The sequence below is a fragment of the Dromiciops gliroides genome, chromosome 1 (genome assembly GCF_019393635.1).
Source record: "Dromiciops gliroides isolate mDroGli1 chromosome 1, mDroGli1.pri, whole genome shotgun sequence".
NCBI classification, from domain to species: Eukaryota; Metazoa; Chordata; class Mammalia; order Microbiotheria; family Microbiotheriidae; genus Dromiciops; species Dromiciops gliroides.
In genome coordinates, this window is record NC_057861.1 from 532,202,846 (window position 1) to 532,225,831 (window position 22,986).

Consider the following 22,986-nt stretch of genomic DNA (forward strand, 5'->3'; position numbering starts at 1 on the left):
TCGAGTAATGAGGCTGAGACTGAGAGGCAAAGCAGCAAAGTAAGGATCTATTTAAATTACAGGTCGTAATTTCTGAACATTTGACTGTTGTTTATGCTTACTTGAAGTCTATCCATTTTTTAGACCCCCAACTCAAGCTTTACTTCAGAATAATAATGGTTTAAAATGAGCTATAAATTATCTTAGTGATCATCTAGTCCAAAAGCCATAGTTTATCATATGAGGAAACCAAGATCTAGCAATCAAATGACTTGCTTCAGTTTCCTCATCTGTAAAATGGACTAGTTGGCCTCTGAATTTGACAGATCTATGATCCTGCGAAGTGGTAGAGCTGAGCCAATCCAGGTGTTTTGATCATAAATTTATGTGTGTGTGTAAAATATATTTTGTTTTCAATTTGTTTATCTATTTATTTGTTTGACAATAGTGCTACCTTTGCTGACCACTTCAACTCCCTAGGTATAGCAGTTATTTGGCACTCACCTAACAGTACAAATCAGATTATGTTATCTGTTTATACTAACTAGATTGTTGACTTCTTTGAGATCAGCCACTGCATGAGAGGATTCCTCAGTGTATCTTATACAGGACCTTGCACATAGCCAGTGCCCAGTTAAAACAAACTTTTAAGGGGCAGCTAGGTGGCGCAGTGGATAGAGCACTGGCCCTGGATTCAGGAGGACCTGAGTTCAAATCCAGCCTCAGACACTTAACATTTACTAGCTGTGTGACCCTGGACAAGACACTTAACCCCAATTGCCTCACAAAAAACCAAAACAAAACAACAACAACAAAAAAACCAACCCACAAACTTTAAAAAATAATTTCATTTGACCAGCATATTTACGTGGAGTCTGTGACATTCCATAAAGAAGCCTATTTTTAATTCAGTTCAGTGAACATTTATTAAGCACCTACAATTTGCACGGCTCTGGGGATGCAAGAACAAAAAACTATTTCTGTGATCTAGAATCTTGAAGAACATTGCTGCAGGTAGTATGAACATACTTTGCAGGAAAGTAAGGACCCAAAGTACCCATGCCAGGCTTATGCTCATTCACAGGGATGAGAGAAATAATGTGAACATGGAGTATAGGAAGGTACATAATGTGAAATTTGGGAGAAAAAAATAGGCTGAAACTAGAATAGACTGATCTAAATTGTCTTAGGAAAAAGAACTAAAATCTTTTGCCAAGTAATGAGTGTTCTTTCTGATTTAGAAAAAGTTCCCTCTGGAAGCACTGTGTTCTACCAACACGTTCTGAGGCATTATTTAAATGCCATCCCATATGGGAAGGACACTCAATCCAGATCATAAACTCCTGCCTACCATTTCAGCAATACCGACTCTACTTTGTTGTGCCATATAGTGATATTTTTCCTATTCAGTGTATGTACATTTTTCCTCCTTTTTTTTTTTTTTTTGGTGGGGCAGTGCGGGTTAAGTGACTTGCCCAGGGTCACATAGCTAGTGTCAAGTGTCTGAGGCCAGATTTGAACTCAGGTTATTTTGAATCCAGGGCCAGTGCTTTATCCACTGCACCACCTAGCTGTCCCCCCTCTCCTCCCATTTTTTTTTTTTTTAGTGAGGCAATTGGGGTTAAGTGACTTGCCCAGGGTCACACAGCTAGTAAGTGTCAAGTGTCTGAGGCCAGATTTGAACTCAGGTACTCCTGACTCCAGGGCTGGTTATCTATCCACTGTGCCCCTTAGCTGCCCCCTCTCCTCCCATTTTTAAAAAAATGTACCTATCATTATTATTATCTTATGTTTTTGCATCAGATTATTTCTAAATAAATACCTCAACCTTTTCATATCCATAGAGCAATCCCTTGCAACAAAGATTTAAAAAGGGGAAAATTTATTTTAACAAAACTAAAGATAATTGTATTTGACAGTATATGTAATATACACAATATTCTATATTTATAGTCTCTACTTTTGCAGTGAAGGAATTCCCATCTAGTCTCTGTTGAAGAAACAATTCTGTTAAAATAAATTGATTAATAGGAGAAATTAGGTACACAATATACAGAAACAAAGAAACCTAGAACTATTTGGTAAACCCAAAGATTTCAGAGTAAGGACTCATAACTTGAGAAAAACTGCTCTGAAAATTGGAAGGCAATTTGGCAGGAGTTAGGTTTAACGTAGCCTAATATTTTATACCATATGCCAAGATTAGCTTCAGATGAACACAAGACTATATAAAGGGTTACTTCATAAGCAAATTAGAGGAATAAGGAAGAAATATCCTTTCAGATCTATAGATAAGGGAATAGTTCATGAACAAACAAGGGAGAGAATGGATCATAGATGATAGAATGAAAAAATTTGTTTACATAAAATTGAAAAAGTTTTGCTCAAACAAAATCCATGTAGCTAAAATTAGAAGGGAAATAATTAACTGGAAAACATTTACATCAAGTTTCACTTCTAAGGTATGTAAAGAATGGTTTAAAATGTATAATAATAAGAGACATTCCCAACTGATAAATAGTTAAGGGATATGAACAAATAGTTCTCAAATGAAGCTATAAACAGCTATGTGATAAAAAATACTTTGAATCACTAGTAATTAGAAAAATGCAAAATGAAGCAGTTTTGAGGTTCTACCTCACACCCTTCAGATAAGCAAAAATGACAAATGTTAGAGGGTCCTTGGGAAATCAGGCATGTTGACTGTTGGTGGAGCTATGAATTGGTCCAGCCATTCTGGAAAACAGTTTGGAACTATGCCCCCTAATTCACTAGACAGTGCATACCCTTTGACCTAGAAATAACATTACTAGGCTTATATCCCAAAGAGATCAAAGATAGAGGAAAAGGGACCCATATGTGCAAAAATATTTATAGCAAGTTGTTTTGTAGTTTCAAAGAACTGGAAAATAAGGAGTCATCACTTGAGGATGGCTAAACAGTTATGTTATATGAATATAAAGGAATACTACTGTGCTTTAAGATAAGATGGATATGAATTCAGAGAAACCTGGGAAGCCTGTATGAACTAATGCCCAATGAATTGAGCAGAAGCAGGATATCAATTTATATGATAACAACTACATTGTAAAAACAAATAACTTTGAGAGTGTTAGAACTCTTACTACTTACAGTGACCAACAGTAATTCCAGAGAACTGATGATGATCTGTGCTGTCCATCCCTGACAGAGAAATGATGAACTAAATAGACAGTGATATATATTGTTTTGATATTATGTCCAGTATGGAAATTGGGGTTTTTTTTGACTGTGCATATTTGTTACAAGGGTTGTTTTTTTTTTTATTTTATTTTAGATTACAGAGGGGAGGGTGGGAATGGGAGGAAGAATCTAAATGTTTGTTAATTGAAAAATCAAATATAAAAATCAATTATTCATCAGGTTGCAAGTTATATACTTAGCTAGTTAGAAAAGCTAGTTATAAAAACTTTTTTGTGGGGCAATGAGGGTTAAGTGATTTGCCCAGCATCACACAGCTATTAAGTGTCAAAATAAAACTTTTTTTTTCCTTTTTTTTTTTTTTTGCGGGGCAATTGGGGTCAAGTGACTTGCCCAGGGTCACACAGCTAGCAAGTGTCTGAGGCCGGATTTGAACTCAGGTACTCCTGAATCCAGGGCCGGTGCTCTATCCACTGCGCCATCTATCTGCCCCTAAAAACTTTTAATAAATTGTAGGAAATTCAGTTTAATTTTGCCTTTAAAATATGCTTTTCCCCTCTCTTCCTTCAATCAAGATCTTTTAAAAATCTTTTAAATAAGTGATAATTAAGACATCATGAAGCATCATTTATATATACACATACATTTTGTTATTTAGTAATAATGATGTTACAAATTGAGTTCCTAGGAATACAGACATCAGAAATCTAAATTATTATTAGTTATTGTGAATGCTGAGTGTCATAGCTTGTGAAATACATTTTTAATTTTTATCATTCAAATTCCTTAACAGTTTTCATGCTATTTATTACAATGTCTTATGTTTCATAGGGCTCAAGGGTTCTAGTTGATGCTCGAGACAAGCTTGGTATTCCTTGGCAGTATTCAGAGAATGAGAAGCATGGGATGTTCTTAATGGCCTTTGAAAATAAAGCTGGGATGCCTGTTGAACCTGCCACTTTCCAACTATATGTACCTGCTCTGACTGCTCTTTGGAGGGATTCTGGCATCAAGGAAGCCTATAGCCGCAGGAGTGAATTTCAATTGGTAAGTAAACCCATCCTGTAATAGAGATTATGACTGGAAAATAGACTTATCATTTTCTTTGAAACTTCAGCATTACTTTCTACAAGACTGATCTTAATGTTTGTTCAGTATAAAGGGGTAGTGTTGCGCATAATGGTTAGAGAACTGACCTTCAGGCTAGGAAGATCTGGGTTCATATCCTAACTTTGACACATACTGGCTGTGTGATCCTGGGCAAATCATTTAATGTCTCGGTGACTTAGGGAACTCTCCAAGACTGTAAGTTGCAAGGACTACTAGCCTACATTGATAGAGGGAGTTTCCTCATCTTGGAGTTTTCTGTACTACTGAAATCACAGGTCCAGTCCCTATCTATTTCCTTAACCCAAGCAAGGTGTACCAGTGCTGTGGATCTCACTGTTTCAACTGTATGAAGGAGGAACAGTTGGATGTACTGGGAAATCTACATGAGAAAAAAAGAGTAAAATGAGTAGTCATAATGACAATAATACTGATGTACAGTACATGTTTCGTTGCTACTCTCTCACACTCCCATTTGCACTGGTAGGCTGAGTCTCCAGAGCAAGTCTTTGATATCTCCCTTTTGGGATCTAGGGGAGTTTGAGGAGTTTACAAGCTCCCACTATGTCTATCAGCTGATATCAATTAACTACACTTAATTAGCTTTTATAAAAGGTATTTACCAAGATGGCCTAGATAGTGAAAACATTAGGTATAAAACATGCCCCCTAAAAGTCTGACACACACTCCCACCAGGATGTGAAGAGTTCCAGGGAAAGTGGGCTCAAGCTTATCTAGCTCTTGTGGCAAAGGGGTAACTCACAGCTCTTGTTTGCTGAAAGTCCTTTTTCTCCCCTTTTGGGGTATTCATGAAGTTACCCCTTGGGTGTGGTGTCCCTTTTGTGCTGAGCTTCTTGTAGAGCCCCGAAGCTACCTTTCCTCAGCGTTTCCTTATGCAAACACTGTTCCTAGAATGACGTTCAGGGCCACTGCTAGGATACTGATGGGAAAAGCCCAACTCCTGTGGCCCCTCACTTTTCACAAGTCCACAAGGGCCTTCACTCATCAAGGGAGAAAGCCCTAGGTTCTTTGGTGCCTCCTTCCACTCAGAAGAGTTCTCAGGGGCTTGGTTAGATCTGCTCTATCTTCTATCACCACAGGAATTGCCTTGGTTCCAAACTGGTTTGTTGTTTTATGTAAAATCAGATGCTATAACTGAATTTCTTCAGCCAATACCAAAAAACTTCTTTTGTGGCATCATTTTGTTTAATCCAAAGATCTTTACTCCTTTCAATTGATCAGAGACCTATTTTTAAATGCCTTTGATTGATTCAATAGAGATGCTTAGGTCTTGTTCACATTTGTTTATAACTGATTCAGTTGAGAAGTCTGAGCTCTGTGTTTATTGGCATAGGTATATGGAACCTTACATTTGTATGGTATTTTATAGTTTTCAAAGCACTTTCATATATTATATTGTATATAATATATACACACCTACATATAATATATATGTATATTATAGATGTGTATATATGTATACATATGTAGTATTGTGTGTACAGTGATATATATGTGCATTTATAGTATTATTTAATGCTTACAACCTAAAAAAATCTATTTGTCCAGGAAATAAGATAAAGTTATCAAACAATTAAGGGTACAACAGAGCCTGTTGATAAAATGTGATTGGTTAATATACCCTTCAAGTTTATAGTTGTCTCCATTGCTATATTCATACTGACAAATCTTTTTTGTATATTGGTCCCATTAATATGTTCACGTGCAAATTATTTCCTTTGGATTATTTGTTTTCCTTTTGAAATCAGCAAGTTTGAAATAGACTGATATCCTTAAGTGACAAACCTAAAAATAAAAACTGTTGGGTGTTCATTCTGTTTGCCATTTGGTTTCTTTTGAACTGACTTTTGACATTGAATATATTCTATCAACTATATCAACTGAAAATTTTTAGGCTTTTTTCTAAAACTGGAAGGCTTTTGTATGATTAATACTAATATTTTTTATAATAAACATGTCTTAATGATCACATTACAAAGAAAATTATGTTGCAGATTTTCACTGAAGAACTAAAAATTACAGGTGAAATAACTAAAGAATTACTGTGTCAAAGAACAAATAAAAGCAATAAATAATTTCATTTCATAGAATTCAACTATGAAACAACATATGAAAATTTGTGGGATGTAAAACAAGGCAACTTTTTTAATGGTTCAAGACTTTTTTTTGTTTTTATTTTTTCCCCAAATTACATGTAAAAAACAATTTTTAATGTCGCTTTTTAAGACTTTTTGTTCCAAATTCTCTCCCTCCTTCCCCCCCCTAAGAACACAAACAATTCAATATAAGCTATACATGTGTAGTCATGTAAAACATTTCCATATTAGTCAGGTTGTGAAAGAAAACAGACAAAAAAAAAAACTTCAAATAAAGGAACTAAAAAAAATTGTGCTTCAATCTGTACTCAGATACCATCAGTTCTTTCTCTGGAGATGGATTGCATTTTTCATAAGTCCTTTAGAGTTGTCTTAGATCATTATATTGCTGAAAATAGCTAAGTCATTCACAACTGATCATCTTCCAGTATTGCTTTTACTTTGTGTACAGTACATTTCACTTTACATCACCTCATATAAGTCTTTCTGGGTAAAACAAGGAAATTTTTTTTTTGTGGGGCATTGGGGGTTAAGTGACTTGCCCAGGGTCACACAGCTAGTAAATGTCAAGTGTCTGAGGTCGGATTTGAACTCAGGTACTCCCGAATCCAGGCCTGGTGCTTTATCCACTGCGCCACCTAGCCACCCCAAAATAAGGCAATTTTTAAGGAAAAAATATACCTAAACGTTTTCATTAACAAAATAAAGAAAATTTTAAAAGTGAAAATCATCAAATTAAAAAGGAATTAAACAAAAAGTGATGAAAATAATAAAATTAAATGCAGAACTCTCATTCAACACTAGGAACTGTTTTTATTTCATTTTATTTTTTTCCACTTTTAAATTTTATTTTATTTTTTAAAGTAATAAACATTTTTATTAATGGTTTTGAGTACCAGTTTTTATCCCTCCTTCCCTCCCTTCCCTCCCCCATCCCTGAGGTGGCAAGCAATCAGACATGGGTTATGCTTTTATGATTATGTAAAACATTACCATATTAGTCTTTTTTTTTTTTTTGTGGGGCAATGGGGGTTAAGTGACTTGCCCAGGGTCACACAGCTAGTAAGTGTCAAGTGTCCGAGGCCGGATTTGAACTCAGGTACTCCTGAATCTAGGGCCAGTGCTTTATCCTCTGCACCACCTAGCTGCCCCCCATAGTCTTAATACTAATATTTATTTATTTATTTATTTTTAGTGAGGCAATTGGGGTTAAGTGACTTGCCCAGGGTCACACAGCTAGTAAGTGTTAAGTGTCTGAGGCCGGATTTGAACTCAGGTACTCCTGACTCCAGGGCCGGTGTTCTATCCACTGTGCCACCTAGCTGCCCCAATACTAATATTTTAAAGGAAAATAACTATTGGTTCCTTTCCCACTAATGGAAATTAGCATTTAACCAACCACTTACTCTTTCTCTTAGTCACTTTAATGTCCAATGGCATTCATTTGCAAGGTCATTGATTAGGGATAAGAAATGCAGTTTGTAGCCATGGAATGTGGTCTATGTGAGTATAGAGCCTGAACTTCATTAATACCATGTGCATATGAATTGTAGTAAAGCTCTTGAGAAGACAGGAAAATATTTTTTTTCTAAGGCACTGTCCCTTTTCCTTCCCTTTTCCTTTTCATAAAATTGAGATAGAATCTCTGAATGTTTTATCTTTATTTTATGTGATTGTAGATCTAATTTAGGGACATTGTGCAGTGTTGTGGTGCTCAATGAAATTAGCACAGTATGATTTGCAAACAGTAAAACTTGAAAGTTTTCATTATCTCTAGGTAATCCCTCTTCCATTTGAACTCTGCACTGGACATTGCCATGACAGTGGCAAATGCCCTTGGCAGACTTGTTTTCCTGGTTTTTGCTTCACTTGATAGTATTAATTATCAAAGGGTTGGTGAACAAAGTTGTTTTCATTACATTTATTAAGGACTGCTGTGATTTTGACAAATGTATGGGAGATATTTTGTTAGAAGAGAGCTATTAGAGTAGTATTTATACCTATCAAATCAAATGCGGGGGGGGGGGGGGGGGCAGGGCAATGAGGGTTAAGTGACTTGCCCAGGGTCACACAGCTAATAAGTGTCAAGTGTCTGAGGCTGGATTTGAACTCAGGTCCTCCTAAATCCAGGTCCCACTGCGCCACCTAGCTGTCCCCTCAAATGCTTTTTTATAGGCAAACAGTAAACACAGTGGGATTTTACATTCTCTGTATCTTTCAACTAATTGTATGCTTCCAATACTACAGTGACTATTGTTTATAAAAAACAGCCTCTTCCTTTCTCATACAATCAAGATTTTGCAGAGATTGGGAAATAGGCATAAATGTTTTAAAATGTTATTAATGTTGTTATTAACTAAAACAGCCAACAATATATTCATATTCATCTTTTTTTTTGTTAGAACATCAGTTTTTCCTGAGTGTTTGATAATCTCTTTTTCAGATATCTTGAGAATCAATCATTCAAAGTCTTCAAACATGTTACATATAGCATAGACTTCTTCTGTGTATATGTAACCTAATATAGCTTCTTTTCCTATCTTTTTGTTTTCTTCAATGCTATTTCTATATACTTCTTCATTAGACAGCCAGTGATTTTATCAGGCTGTATGAAGTGTTAAGGAAAACTACCATGTGAATTTGTCATATGTTAGCTATAAAAGAAGCGTTACAATTACAGAATAACTCAATAGATAATGTTTTTATCCTTAGTTATTATCATTGTTGTTGTTTGTACCACTGTTAAGCTTTATACCAGAGTAGTAAAACTGCCATGTCTTATAAAAGTTGCCAGTATTGTCCATATTCTTTCCCCCACTTCTCTTAAAGTTTTAGGGGTTGTAGTAACATGGTTTACTCAGGCATGGAATGCTGTTTTTGCAAAGCTCTAGGATCAAAGTACAGTTAATTTTACTATGATGCTTCCTTTGAAAACTGATTTTTATTCCAACAAGATTAATATATTAGAAAACAATAAGTATAATGTAAATTTCGCTTTGTAAGCAATTTCCTTCTTGAGAATCAGTGAGAATGCAGAAAACTGCAACACGACACAACTCACAGACTGCAGCCTTTCCAGTGCCTACTTGTATAAGCGTACATACTTCTGGTCTTTTTTCAAGGTAAATTGCCATATTGACCCTATCTTCTGGTGCAGTAGGAACTATAGCTGTTCAACCTCTCTTTCCTCCTTTCTCCTCCCTGCTCCCCTCCATGGCCTCTCTCCGGCCTGGAGGCCTTGCCCTATGGGAACCCAGGCACAGACTGAGCAGCAGCCTGAGATTGCAGAGTCATCACTACTCATTGTAATCTTTATGCACATCTAACCATTTAACATGTGTAAAACTTTTAATTGGGTTCCTATATATTTTTCTATGTGTCACTGGTAAAGTTTTTGAGTGTTGGACCCTTGGCCCCATTTTTGCCAAAAGCTCTGTGGTTTTTACCGTGTGATTTTGCATTATGGGGTGATGTTTAGGAAGGAATGTGCCACACTGTAGCAGAACTGTTTCCCAAACTTCTTTTCTGATTTCCTGAAACAAATATCAATTAATGCTTTGTGGTAATTACCACTATTTTTCTTTGTAAAGAACAAGCTAATCACTTATTCCAAGTTAATATTCATTTGGAAATTTACTTATATTTCTGCTGATGTTATTTTTTCCTGATTTGAAAAAAAACCCTTTTCCTTAGTTTTTCATATTAAACTTCCAAAATATTTGAAGCAGGTTGGGTTCTGTGAAGGATAAAGATGCTTGTAGCTGCAGTGACTTGATATATTTGAGTGTCATGTAAGACAAAATGAACAGTACTAGGCAGCATTGTTTTTCTAACCCTTTAAAGGGCTCTATAAATCTATGGTACTGGTCATTAGCATCATCAGGATGAGGATGAGTTTGAGTTTTCCTGTACATGTGAATATCTTTAACTGTGGCCCTAAACTTCACTGATTTTTAGTAGTTAAGTATGATGTTTCTGCTTTCACTGATCTAATTTATTACTTTGCTCTGGCCTTTTTTATACATAATATCCCTATCATACAGGACCTAATTCTTTGCCAGTTTTTCTACTCATTCATCAGCCTACAGACTGATTAAAAATTATGGAGGGATGGATTCAACTTTTCAGGCCAGTGGATAAAAGTGAAATCTCAGGAAACAGAAGACAAAGCATCATTTATGTTGGTGGGAAAGTTTTATGGTAAAGTACCACCAGCCATTGATTTCATTTCTTACCATATAATTGGTAACTTTTCCAATAGTTCTTTTACTAGCAAACTATCACGGTCTACTGATAAGAACCAAACTGTTACCTGCAGTAAATAAACATTGAAACCCCCTTGGAACCTTTTTCTTCTAATCTTCTCTGTCCAGTAGATATATTAAAGTATATCGTATACATTGTACATGAAATATTATCTAGGTTTCTGGAAATAGAATTACTGTGAAAATTATAACTGAATTTTATTCTAATATTTCTCTAACTGCTTTACTTTTATGATTTAGACTTTGTCTTAAGGAGAAACTCCTTTTCATTTTCCTTACTCCTTTGTGTAGAGCTGAGGTGTCAAATGTGGCCTACAATACTCACAAGGGCAGTCCAAACTAGATTAAAATATAATTAGAAAATATTTAACAAAATAAATAAAAATAAAATAGAACATATATAATGTTAATATGTGTTTTTCTAAGTTATTGTGTGGCCTACAGGGATCTTTATGTATGATTTAGTGGCTCCTGTTTCTATTTGAGTATGATAGCACTGGTGGAAAGGGTACTTGACATTAAAGTCTCTGAGAAAGGAAAAGAACACTACTGTGGACTGTGTATTCCCCTACCACAGTGAATCCAGCAAATAGCATAAAGGGCATCCTGGGGAAGCTGTGAGGCATGGTGGTTGGTGGTTGCAATTAGCTTATCAGATAAAGTTTTGAAAACTCTGGATAGATTGACTGGTTAGGGATTTCTTTCTGTAGGCTATTTCTAAAGCAACAGCTGGTCAAAATTGGTGAAACTTCTCATTTTTGCTTTGAAGAATGGTTTCCAATAAGCGAATAATGACGTACGCACATGTGTATTTATACATACATGTGTACATACCTACATATGTATGAATGTGTGCATGTTTTTGCATGTTTTATGTGTATATATATTGTGTATATACATATACCTGTATTCCTGATATAATGGAAATCATTTTGTTGCTTTACCTTACTTCTCTTTCCTAGGCTGGTGCTTAGAGCAAAGCCCCTTTTTCATAAATTAATAGAAGTGTAAAACTAATGCAATCTGTAGTCCATGTAACATGAAAAAACAGATCCAAGGAGGTAAAGTGATTTGTTCAAAGCCCCCCATCTAGTTTTTGGCAGAATTAGGATTGGCACCCAAATTATAAGATCATAGATTTAGATGGAAAGAATCTTTGAGGTCTTCTTGTCTAACTCCTTCATTTTACATTTAAAGAAAGAGAAGCGTAGAGTGGTTGTAACTAGCTTCCAGTCATATATATAAAATAAGTGGTGCAGCTAGGGTTTGAATCCATGTATTCTGATATTCTGAATGCAAATCATGCTGCCTCCCTTCTGACTCTTGATCTAGTGTTTCCTTTTAAATAAATAATTGAAAAAATAGTAATTGTTCATGGATAGGATTAATAAATATAATTTAAATGACAATACTAACAAAATTAATTTATTTATTCAATGTCATACCAATACATAAATATTACTTCCCAGAACTAGAAAAAAAATGAAATTCTCATGGAGGCAAAAAAAGGTCAAGAATTTCAAGGGAAATAGTAAAAAGAAGTAGAAACAAGAGGCCTGGTAGTGTGAGTTCTCAAACAATACTACAAAACAGTAATTCTCAAAGCAGTTTGGTATTGGTTAAAAAAATAGATCAATCAGTGAAACAAATTTGTTACACAGTAGAGAGGAGCAAATGTATCTATCTGTTAGCCTAATATTTGATAGACACAAAGACCCAAGCTATTGTGATAATGACTCACTATTTGATTAAAAAACAAAACAAAACACTGGGAGAACTGGATAGCAAGATGCAAGAAATTATAATTAGATCAACAGTTCAAAATTCATTCAAAGATAAGCTCCAAATACATATTTGACCCTGATATAAAAGATCACAACATAAAGAAATTGGAGAAACATGTAAAAAATTACCTGTGAGATCTATAATTAGAGAAAAGTTCATGACCAAACAGGATAGAGAATATCACAGAGGATAAATGGATAACTTTGATTACATAAAATTAAAAAGTTTTTCATCCAATAAGGCTAAGATTAAAAAGAAACAACGTGGGGGGGGGCAACTAGGTGACGCAGTGGATAAAGCACCAGCTCTAGATTCAGGAGTACCTGAGTTCAAATCCAGCCTCAGACACTTGACACTTATTAGCTGTGTGACCCTGGGCAAGTCACTTAGCCCTCATTGACCCACAAAAACAAAACAAAACAAAAAGAAACAACTGGGGAAAAAAACCTTTGTAGCAAGTTTCTCTGATAAAGATCTTATTTACAAGATATATAAGGAACTGATTCATATTTATAAGAAATAAGGGCATTCCCCAATATGAACAGGTAGATAGTTCTCAAGGGAAGAAACTCAAATAATCTATAACTACATAAAAATGTTCCAAATCACAAGTCATTTGAGAAATGCACATTAAGGAATTCTGAGATTCTACCTTATACCAATCAAATTGGCAAAGATGACAAAAAGGGACAATGATAAATGTTGGAAAGACCATCAGAAACCAGGCACATTGGGTATACATGTGAATGGATACAACTATCTTGGAAAGCAGTTTTTAAATTATATACAAAAAGTTATTTAATAGTGCATGTTCCTTGATCCAGCTGTTCATTCCTAGGTGTATACCCCAAAGAGATAAATAAATCGGAAGAAGTCCTATATGTGCAAAAATATTTATAGTATCTCTCTTTGTGGTGGCATAAAAGTGGTAACTAAAACTATTACCATCAATTGAGGAATGGCTGAATTAAGTTGTTGGTATATGATGAATGTGAATACTGTTGTGCCACAACAAATAAGGAAATCGATCATTTCAAAGTAACCTGTATGAAATACCTATATGAACTAATGTGAGTGAAGTAAGTATAACCACAAGAACAATTTCTACGGTAACATCAATATAAAACCCAGTAATTTTAAGACTTTTGTAAACTGATGAAGAATGAAATGAGCAGAACCGGAACAGTTTATACAGTAACAACACTAAAAATAAACAACTGTAAGAACTGTGATCAATACAATGACCACCCATGATTCCAGAGGGCTGATATGCTCTCCACATTTTGACAAGGAGCTGATAGATTTAGAGTGCAAGGGACACACACACACACACACGCGCGCGCGCGCGCGCGCGCGCCCAGTAAGGGAATTTGTTTTACTTGACTTTGCATATTTATTATATGGAATTTGTTTTTCTTTTCTCTTTTTCAATGGGATAAGAAGTAGGAGGGAGAGAAAATAGATTTCTGTAATTAAAAACAATTAAAATAGAGCTGGGAGTGCTACAGATGTGGAATGTTGCTTGCACTTTAAGATGAGGTCACTGTATTATTAGTTCTACTTAATTGTTTTATTTTGTTACAAGAAACCTCACAGTGGGATAATCTGTAAGTGTTCATAGTATAAAGAAAAAATAGATTAAAATGAAACTTTTTTAAAACTTTTGAGATTTTTAGGGTGTTTTTTAAATACTACTGTCACTTCCCAGTAACTTTCCATAGACCCATCCCTTGTAATGAAGAAAAATGATTAAGCAAAATCATAACAACTATATCTGAAAGTGTATGTAGCATTCTATGCCTAATAGTTTTTTTGAGAGAAGTATGTATCACTAGTTCTCTAGAACTAAAATTGTTCTTTGATTTTAGTCTGAATTCTGATGTCTTAATGTTGATTTCATTTATGCTGTGGTCATTGTGTGTTCAACTTTTTTTCTACCCTACCAAGACACATATGGGTGAAATTGGGAAAGACATAGGACCCATACAAGTTATAATATTTCTTGGGGGTCTTGATCCCCAACTGAGCAAAGTGGCATGAGAATTGGGAAACAGGAAGCTAAATTATTTGTTATTCTTGGATTACATCTTGGAGAAAATTTAGTTCCCTCCTACCTATAGTGTTGACTTTCCCCCCTCCTTTCAATAAGCATGCATGGTATTTATCCTTTAAATCTCCAGAAGGGGAGGGGGAACCCATCTGCTGTAAAAGAAGAAAAAAAAGTTTGGAGGGAAAAGTGAAGTGCTTTTGCCCTTAAAGCAAACCATCACAGAAAAGATTGTCCTGTGCCTTTCTAGAGGATTTTTTTTTCTATAGAAGTAACTATGACAAATATTAGCAAGATTCTTTGTAAAAGTATTCATGACAAGTGTAAACAAGGTAATTGTAGCTTATGTGGCACCATCTATTACAGAAGATGAAGTATAGAAATTCTACTAAAAGCTTGACGAAATCATCCAAACCAAGCCCATATATATGCTTTGATGATCAGTGGTTTCAGTGAGAAGGTGGACACAGGGAAAGACACTGAAAGATATGGATTAAGAGACGAAACTCGAATAAAAAGGGCGTCCACTAACATGCACATAAAGATCTCTATGAGCACATACTGACTTAGAAAACGATATATTTACATTATCTATCTTTTATTTTGTTTATTTTGTTAAATATTTCCAGATTTCATTTGGGGCCAACTCAAAAGGTGTTGTGGCCACATGGGCTATGTGTGTTTAGCACCTCAGTTATAGATTACATAAAAGCCTGTATATCATTTATACTTTTTTCAGGAAGATAAGATGTTGAATTGACTAATTTCACAAAATACAATTGATTATGCCTTACTTAACAGATAGGAAACAGTTGATTACCTTGACTTCTTCTTTGTCCTCAGATCAGTTGTTTAGATTGAAGGTTAGTAGTAGGAACAAATTAGAAAAATGAGCAGACACTTCATGCAGTAAAAATACTTCAAACCCAACCTATTCAAACAAGCAGTTGCCTCAGAAAATGGGAAATAAATAAAGCCATTCATTCTGATTATCACCATTTAAAAATGAGATTAATGGTGGTAAAAGTCACATCAGAAAGGAGACCAAAAGACCCCCAAAGTCCAAGCCAACAAATATTTACTTAGTTTGTCGGTGGTAATAATGTGTGGCAGCAAGCCCCAGTCCGGAGTTCAAGTTCATTTACAAAACAAAGAGGAGGAGAAGGTTACAAACAGTATCACCGCACCAGAAAAGCAAAAGAAATAGAGAGGGAAATGAGCCCACACAAAGTTTAGTGTTATTCCCAGCTATGTTAGATTAATCCAAGAATATAGATAGAATTGGGGAAAGGGCAGTATCTAGATATGAAGTTCAACAAGTCTGCCCAAGTTTCCATATAATCTATTCTTTGCATCAGTGATAGTAGTAGAAGATCCCATTTGGACTCGGCCACAACCATACCCATACCCATACCCATACCCATACCCATACCCATACCCATACCCATACCCATACCCATACCCATAGTGTTCTGTAAGGTTGTAGAAATAGAAGTTGGGGAGCTGACCTCAGCAATTACAGCCATACTGTCCAAACTAGATGTAGAAGGATTCAGTGCTGAAGACAAAACAATTTTAAGAGAATATAAGATCCCATTGTATTTATTATTGGTTCATTACAAAAGATTTGATTCATTGGAGCAAAGTGCAACTGGAAGTGCTCTTAAAACAAGCTGTGAATATGTTAACATTATACAAGAGCCACAGTTAACTTTTTTCAGGGTCTTCTGAGTATCAACACCTAAGGAGGTTACCTAAGAGTGAGACAGGCTTCCATGGATAGGTTGTAATCACTGTGGTAGTGTATCTACATTATTGAAATCTCAAGTGCATTAAAAGAGTGATTTGTATATTAAGTTATCATCTGAAAATACTCTTTCTTTTATTTGGTGGTAATGAATTAATAATGAAATATAAAAAGTAGTATCTCATTGAGCAGAAGCCCGATAAGTACCATACCTTAAGCATATTTTAAAGGAAACTTTCTTTAAACTACAGATTTAAAGAGCTCTGAAAAAAGCTGAGTTAATTCTCATTGCCCACAGGTATAGATGACATGATAGAAAAATAGAGGGGAGAGGATACCTTAACAGAATCTTCCAGTAATCAGAATGAAAAAAAAAAACTTTTATATTTGTTTTCCCAATGTCGAGGATGGTACACTTGAAGTACTCACTGGAAGTACTTAATAAATGTTTTTTTCCATTCATTCATTCTGATTATGAGCCACTTAAAAAGGATTGCTTTATTAGGTTGATCCACTTACTAAAATCTGTTGCCATTAAATCTCTAGAAAACAAAGTTCCAGTAGGGTTTGGACCTGAAATGCCAGGTATCTTTTCACAAAGGGCATATGAGTACATACACAGACACATCTAAATGGGTGTGCAGATTGATGTTTTTTGCTAATTTTGTATGTGGGTAATTTCCTTTATAAGTGACCCTTTGTGAATATGAACGCAATTATATTCTAGTTAATTGAGAGATTAGATTAAAGCCTAACCAAATGCAATCTCAAAAACACTTTCAGAAGCACAGAAAAATTTTCAAATCATGTATTGGCCTTTACTTTGCTTTCCATTGTGTTTAAAGATTAAAAGTAAGTCCCTAGGGGCGGCTCAGTGGCTCAGTGGATAAAGCACCGCTTTGGATTCAGGAGTACCCAAGTTCAAATCCGGCCTCAGACACTTGACTTACTAGCTGTGTGACCCTGGGCAAGTCACTTAACCCCCATTGCCCAGCAAAAAAAAAAAAGTAAGTCCCTGTGATACAGTAGCAGTGGTTTCCCCAGGGTGTCTCCCTTCCGTCTTCTTTCTTTTCTCCTAAAATCAGCCCAATTAACTCTTCTTTTTCTTGGTTTCCTCACCCCTGTTCCCATGGTTTCTTTCTTGTAGAAAAGCATGTAGGGAGAAGAAAAAAAGTTCCATTATATTTTATATTACATTATCAAGATTTCTTAGTTTAAATTCTTAAAATAATGATTCATTTATAACATGTATGAGACTTTTCCTCCTTGTTTCTTGTACATTTGAATACATTATATTTCTCTCAAAAGATAACAATCAAACATTTATTAAGCATCTATTCTTTTTCCCCCCCTTTTTTTGTGAGGCAGGTGGGGTTAAGTGACTTGCCCAGGGTCACACAGCTAGTATTAAGTGTCTGAGGCCGGATTTGAACTCAGGTCCTCCTGACTCCAGGGCGGGGGCTCTATCCACCGTGCCACCTAGCTGCCCCAAGTATCTATTCTTTGTCAGGCTCACTATTAAATTCTGGGGATTCAAAACCAAAAGGAAAACCACCCCCCTCTCTTCAAGGAGTTTACATTGCATTGAGACAGCCCATACGCATATAAGTATATAAAGACTATATTAAAAATCAATACAATGCAGTTTGGTGAGGATAGAAAGACACCAGTAAGCTAGCCATTGAAGTGTTTCTAGCCCCTGGCAAGTCATATAGTAATGATTCTCTGTTTTCTTTATTGTTTGACATTTCTCACACACACACACACACACACACACACATTTAAAATCTTGTGTAATGGTAACTGTTATAAACTAGTAAGTTCACTTTTATACATCACTAATTTTAAAGGTGCTCTTTCCTTGATTGAATCTAAAATTCTTAGAGACAAAATAAATAATGGGTTTTAAGCCTTCTTGTTGCTTTATTGTAGCCATGTGCGCCAAGATTTAAGCCCTTATCTCTGGTTGAAACTTGTTTTGATTAAATTGTTGCCCTCACATCCTTAAGCTTCTCTGGTATAAGTGGAATACAGCTTGAGTTGCTGTCTGCTGGTTAGTAATAGCATTGAAATCTGCTGAATCTAATTTTGGAGTAATCTAAAACTACATTATTTCCAAGTAACTTGTTTGGCTACATTAGCATATCACATAGATCTAAATGAAACATAAAGACAAATTAAACTTTCACAAACAGTTCTGATTTCATTTCTTCCCTGGCTTGGACTGCTGCATGGCATTCCTATTTTGATTCTCTCTCACTTTCCTCCATTCTTCCTCCACTGTCTTCTAGTATTCTAGAGCTGGAAGGGACTTTAGAGATCCTCTGATTATTGGGGTTGCCTTTTATTTTATAGATGATCTCTGAGGGCCAGAGGGATTAAGTGACTTGCCCAAGATCACACAGGTACTAAAGCTTCAGGGGAAGAATATTGTTTTTTCCATTGTACCATGTTGCTTCACTCATCTTGTCCAACTGTTGACCAAGCACAAACCCCCTATGTAGCATCTCTGACATTTCATTCGTTTCCTGCTTAAAGACTTTTCATTATGGGGAACTCACTATCCCCCCACGGCAGTCCGTTCTATTTTTTATTAAACTTTGATTGTGGGGCGGCTAGGTGGTGCAGTGGATAGAGCACTGGCCCTGGAGTCAGGAGGACCTGAGTTCAAATACAGCCTCAGACACTTAACACTTACTAGCTGTGTGACCTTGGGCAAGTCACTTAACCCCAATTGCCTCACTAAAAACAAAAACAAAAACAAAAACCTTTGATTGTTAAGAATGTTTTCCTTTTATTGAAATTTTATTCCCTATAACATCCACTCATTAGTCCTAGTTCTCCCCTCTAAAGCCATGCAGGTTAGGCTAATCCCCTTTACATGGTACCTTCTACAAATCTGAAGACAACTGTCTTGTCTCCCCTCAGATCTTTCCCTCTCCAGGTCAAAGAGCTTTGATTCCTTCAACCAATCTCCACGTGGCATAATTTTTAATTTCCTGACACTCTTGTTTCTCCCCTCTCTTAATGCCCACTCCTGTATGTCAGTGTATCTGTAAATGGATGCAATACTCCAGATGTGACCTAAAGATGCCATGGTACCATGGGAATACTGTCTTATTTTGAATATTCTACTTCAGTTATTGCAACCTGAGATCACTTTACTAAATAAATAAATGAAAATTTAAAAACCAAAAAGATAACGAGTGGTTAGTCTGGCATGGCTTCCTTTTTGAATCCATCTTCACTTTTAATTATTACTTCCACCCTTTAAAAGTGTTGGTAGACCGTCCAAAATTCTGGAATTTGTCAAATTCACTGACCCATAGTTTGAGCAATGATTATCCAGCCCCTGTGCTATGGCACCTTTCTGTTTTGTCAAAATACCTTAGTCACTGTTAGATGTTTAACAGTTACATATTTGACTTCTCTCAGTAATCTGGGATGTATTTCATATGGGCCTGGTTATTCAAAGTCATTGAGCATAGCTAAGTTTTATGTTACTCTCTCCAGTCATTTTGTTTCAATTCCCCATTAATCATTTTTGTTAACTTCCCAGTTAGGCCTGGTTTCTACTTTTTCTTTGTTGTATATGACTTCCTCATCTTCCCCAAAAGGGTCTTTATCTCTTCCTTGGTCTTTGCCTTGCCCCCACCATCACCTCTTTATCTTTGGTGTTTTTCTAAAACTTAAGCTTGTACTTTGTCTTCTCAATACCGTTTAATAGCATCTTGCAACTTTAAAAAAAAATTCATCCTCAATTTCCTGCCCTTCTTTCTATCTCCTGTTTATGTCCCTTGAAATCCAAGTTTATGCACATGCTACCTGTGCAGTCATATTTGTCCCTTTAGACACCGTCCCCATAGCTTCTCCATTAGAATCAGTTGTGGCAGCATTGACAGAATTTCATTCCAGACTACCATTGTTCTCATTCATTTTCAGTTGGTTCTGGACCTACCTTCTCTCTGAACTCTTTGAAACACACTCTCATAATATTTAGGTGATATAACAGAATATGTTAGCTGTTCCCTTTGTTACCTGTTCCAAATTCTAAGATGGCACAGTTACTGCCTCACAAGAAGGTATTTGTCATTCCATTTTATGAGCCAGTTTCTTTATAGATTAAAATCAAGTCCAGAATAACAGCAGCAACTGTGCCACCTTCTGAACTCAATCAACAAGCACTTATTAAGCACCTGTTGTGTGTCAGACACTGTGGCTACAAAGAACAAAAGCGAAATAAACAGTCCTTGCCCTCAGAGAGCTTGAATTCTTTCAGTGGAAATAATAGATGTACAATAAATATAAATCCTGAGTATATGCTAGGTGAATAGTAATAGGAGGACGCTAGAAGTGGGTAGAGGGTATGAATCAGGAAATGCTTTATGTGAGAGATTGCACTGGATCTAAAAGCATTTTAAAAAGCCAGAGATTCTAAATCATGGGGGTAAAAAAGGAGCATGTTCCAATATGAGGAATAGCTTGTGCAGAAGCATGAAGATGAGAGATGAAATACCCAGCATGAGGAACCGCAAGTAGACCAGTTTGGCTGGAAAGTAGAGTATGAAAGGCCAGTAATATGCAATCATTTTAGTAGGGTAGGCTGGAGACAGATTGTGAAGGGCATTAAATGACAAAAAGAGAAATTTCTATTTAATCTTAGATGCAGCAGGCCTATCTGGAACTTTTTGAGTCAAGGAGTAACCTGGTCAGGAATATCAGTGTTGTAGATGGAATAGAGAGGGAAGAAACTTGATTCGGGGAGACCAATTAGGAAACTGTTAAAGTAGTCCAGGAGGGGGATGGTCAGGACTTCATTAAGGTGGTGGCCACGTATTTTAGAAGTTGGAGACAGATTTGAAGGAAAAAGAAATTACAGGCATGGGAGAAAGTCCATCAGAATGAACAGTGAGAGACAGTAAGGAGAGCAGTGCCATTGTATACTAGAAGGGAATCCTGTAAAGGATCCTAAATGCAAAACAGAGAATTTTATATTTTATCCTGGAGGCAGTAGGGTATTAATTGAATAATGGGGGTCGTTTGGTCTGCCTTGCTCTTTCAGGAGATCAGTTTGACAGCAGAGTAGAGGAAATAGTAATAACTAGTATTTTATGACATTTCAAGGCTTGCATAGTACTTCTCAAATATTATCTTATTTTCTTATCACATTGCCCTCATTTTACAGATGAGGAAATTGAGGCAGCAAATGAATGACTTGCCCAGGTTCGCTTACACCTAGGCAGGATCGATTTTCTAGGCCCTTTTGGCTTAGAAGTAGGTACAGTTCCTTTTCTGATGATTATTGGCACACTTCTGTGTTTGCCTCCAGAACCTCTGAAAGAACGTAAGGCCAACAAGGCTGACCTTGCCTCTGTTTAAGTAAGGCAGCCTGAAATCATCATGAGAAATGAAAACAAAGAAACAATTGGTAGACTTGAGTATTACTTAGTCTGATCAAACCAATTGCACAAAGATCTCAATAGTTTAGAATAAAGGAGAATGAGATCTATTTAGCAAAGTAGAAAAGTCTGAATTGTGGAATATTCTTAAAGAAATGTAACTTTGTTACTTTTAAGTCCTGTACAAATGTATTTACTGTTAAAACTAATTATTTAGGGGCAGCTAGGTGGCACAGTGGATAGAGCACCGGCCCTGGAGTCAGGAGTACCTGAGTTCAAATCCGGTCTCAGACACTTAACACTTACTAGCTGTGTGACCCTGGGCAAGTCACTTAACCCCAATTGCCTCACTAAAAAAAAAACTAATTAAAATTACAGCTAATTTTAAAAGTAGTTATATTAGATCATTCAAGTGACAAGTGTTTTACAAAATAATTTCTATTGCTTATTTGTAGTTTTTTTAACTTACTAAGTATGACATATACCATGTCTAAATTATTACACATTCCAAATAGAGGTTGAATAAATTGTCTTATTTTAGCTGATTAAATATTTTTTGAGAGTTTTCTTTGAAGGTAGGTAGAATACATTTGACATTCAAAGTAAAAAAAATTACCTGTGGAATTTATTTGTGCATTGTCCATTTTCCTGTTCTTAATCTTTCTCTCAATTTTATCTGTCCTTCTATCTTTAAGAAGTTTAACTAGAATTGGAAATAAAAGGAATGCCCATCAATTGGGGAATTGGCTAAACAAGCTGTGGTATATGATGGTGATGGAATATTATTGTGCTTTTAAGAAATGACAAGTAGGATGATTTCAGAAAGGCCTGGAAAGACTTGTATGAACTAATGTATAGTGAAGTAAACAGAACCCAGAGAACGTTGTGCACAGAGACAGCAATATTGTTTGATGAAGAACTGCAAGTGACTTAACTATTCTCAGCAATACAATGATCCAAGATAGTCAGTCCCAAAGGACTCATGATGAAGCATAGTATCCACCTCCAGAGAAAGAACTGATATTGATTGAACACAGACTGAAGCATGTTATTTTTTCACTTTCTTTCATTTTTTCTTTTATTCAAGTTTTCTTGTACAAAAGGACTAATATGGCAATATTTCTCATAATTGTACATGTATAACTTATATCTGATTGCTTACCACCTCAGGGAAGGAGGAGGGGATGGCAGGGGGGGGAGGGATAAAAATTTGGAATTCAAAACAAAAGTTGAACTATGTAAATTTAGATGCCTTGAAGTTCCCAGCTTAAAAATATTTTTGATTTGTTGGAAGTTGTTTTATCTTTCTGTTTTTCAGGAGTACACAAAAGCTAATCTTTTGGATAGTAGTAATTTTACT

The 22,986-nt window shown here is 35.8% G+C and overlaps 1 protein-coding gene across 1 annotated transcript in view; it reads left to right on the plus strand.

Moving 5' to 3' along the window:
* Window positions 1-22,986, plus strand: part of GNA12 (G protein subunit alpha 12) — a 132,902-nt gene that overhangs the window by 48,443 nt on the left and 61,473 nt on the right. The window contains exon 2 of the mRNA XM_043988671.1: window positions 3,991-4,206. Within this exon, the coding sequence (XP_043844606.1) occupies window positions 3,991-4,206 (216 nt within the window). The remainder of the gene's footprint in view (window positions 1-3,990; window positions 4,207-22,986) is intronic.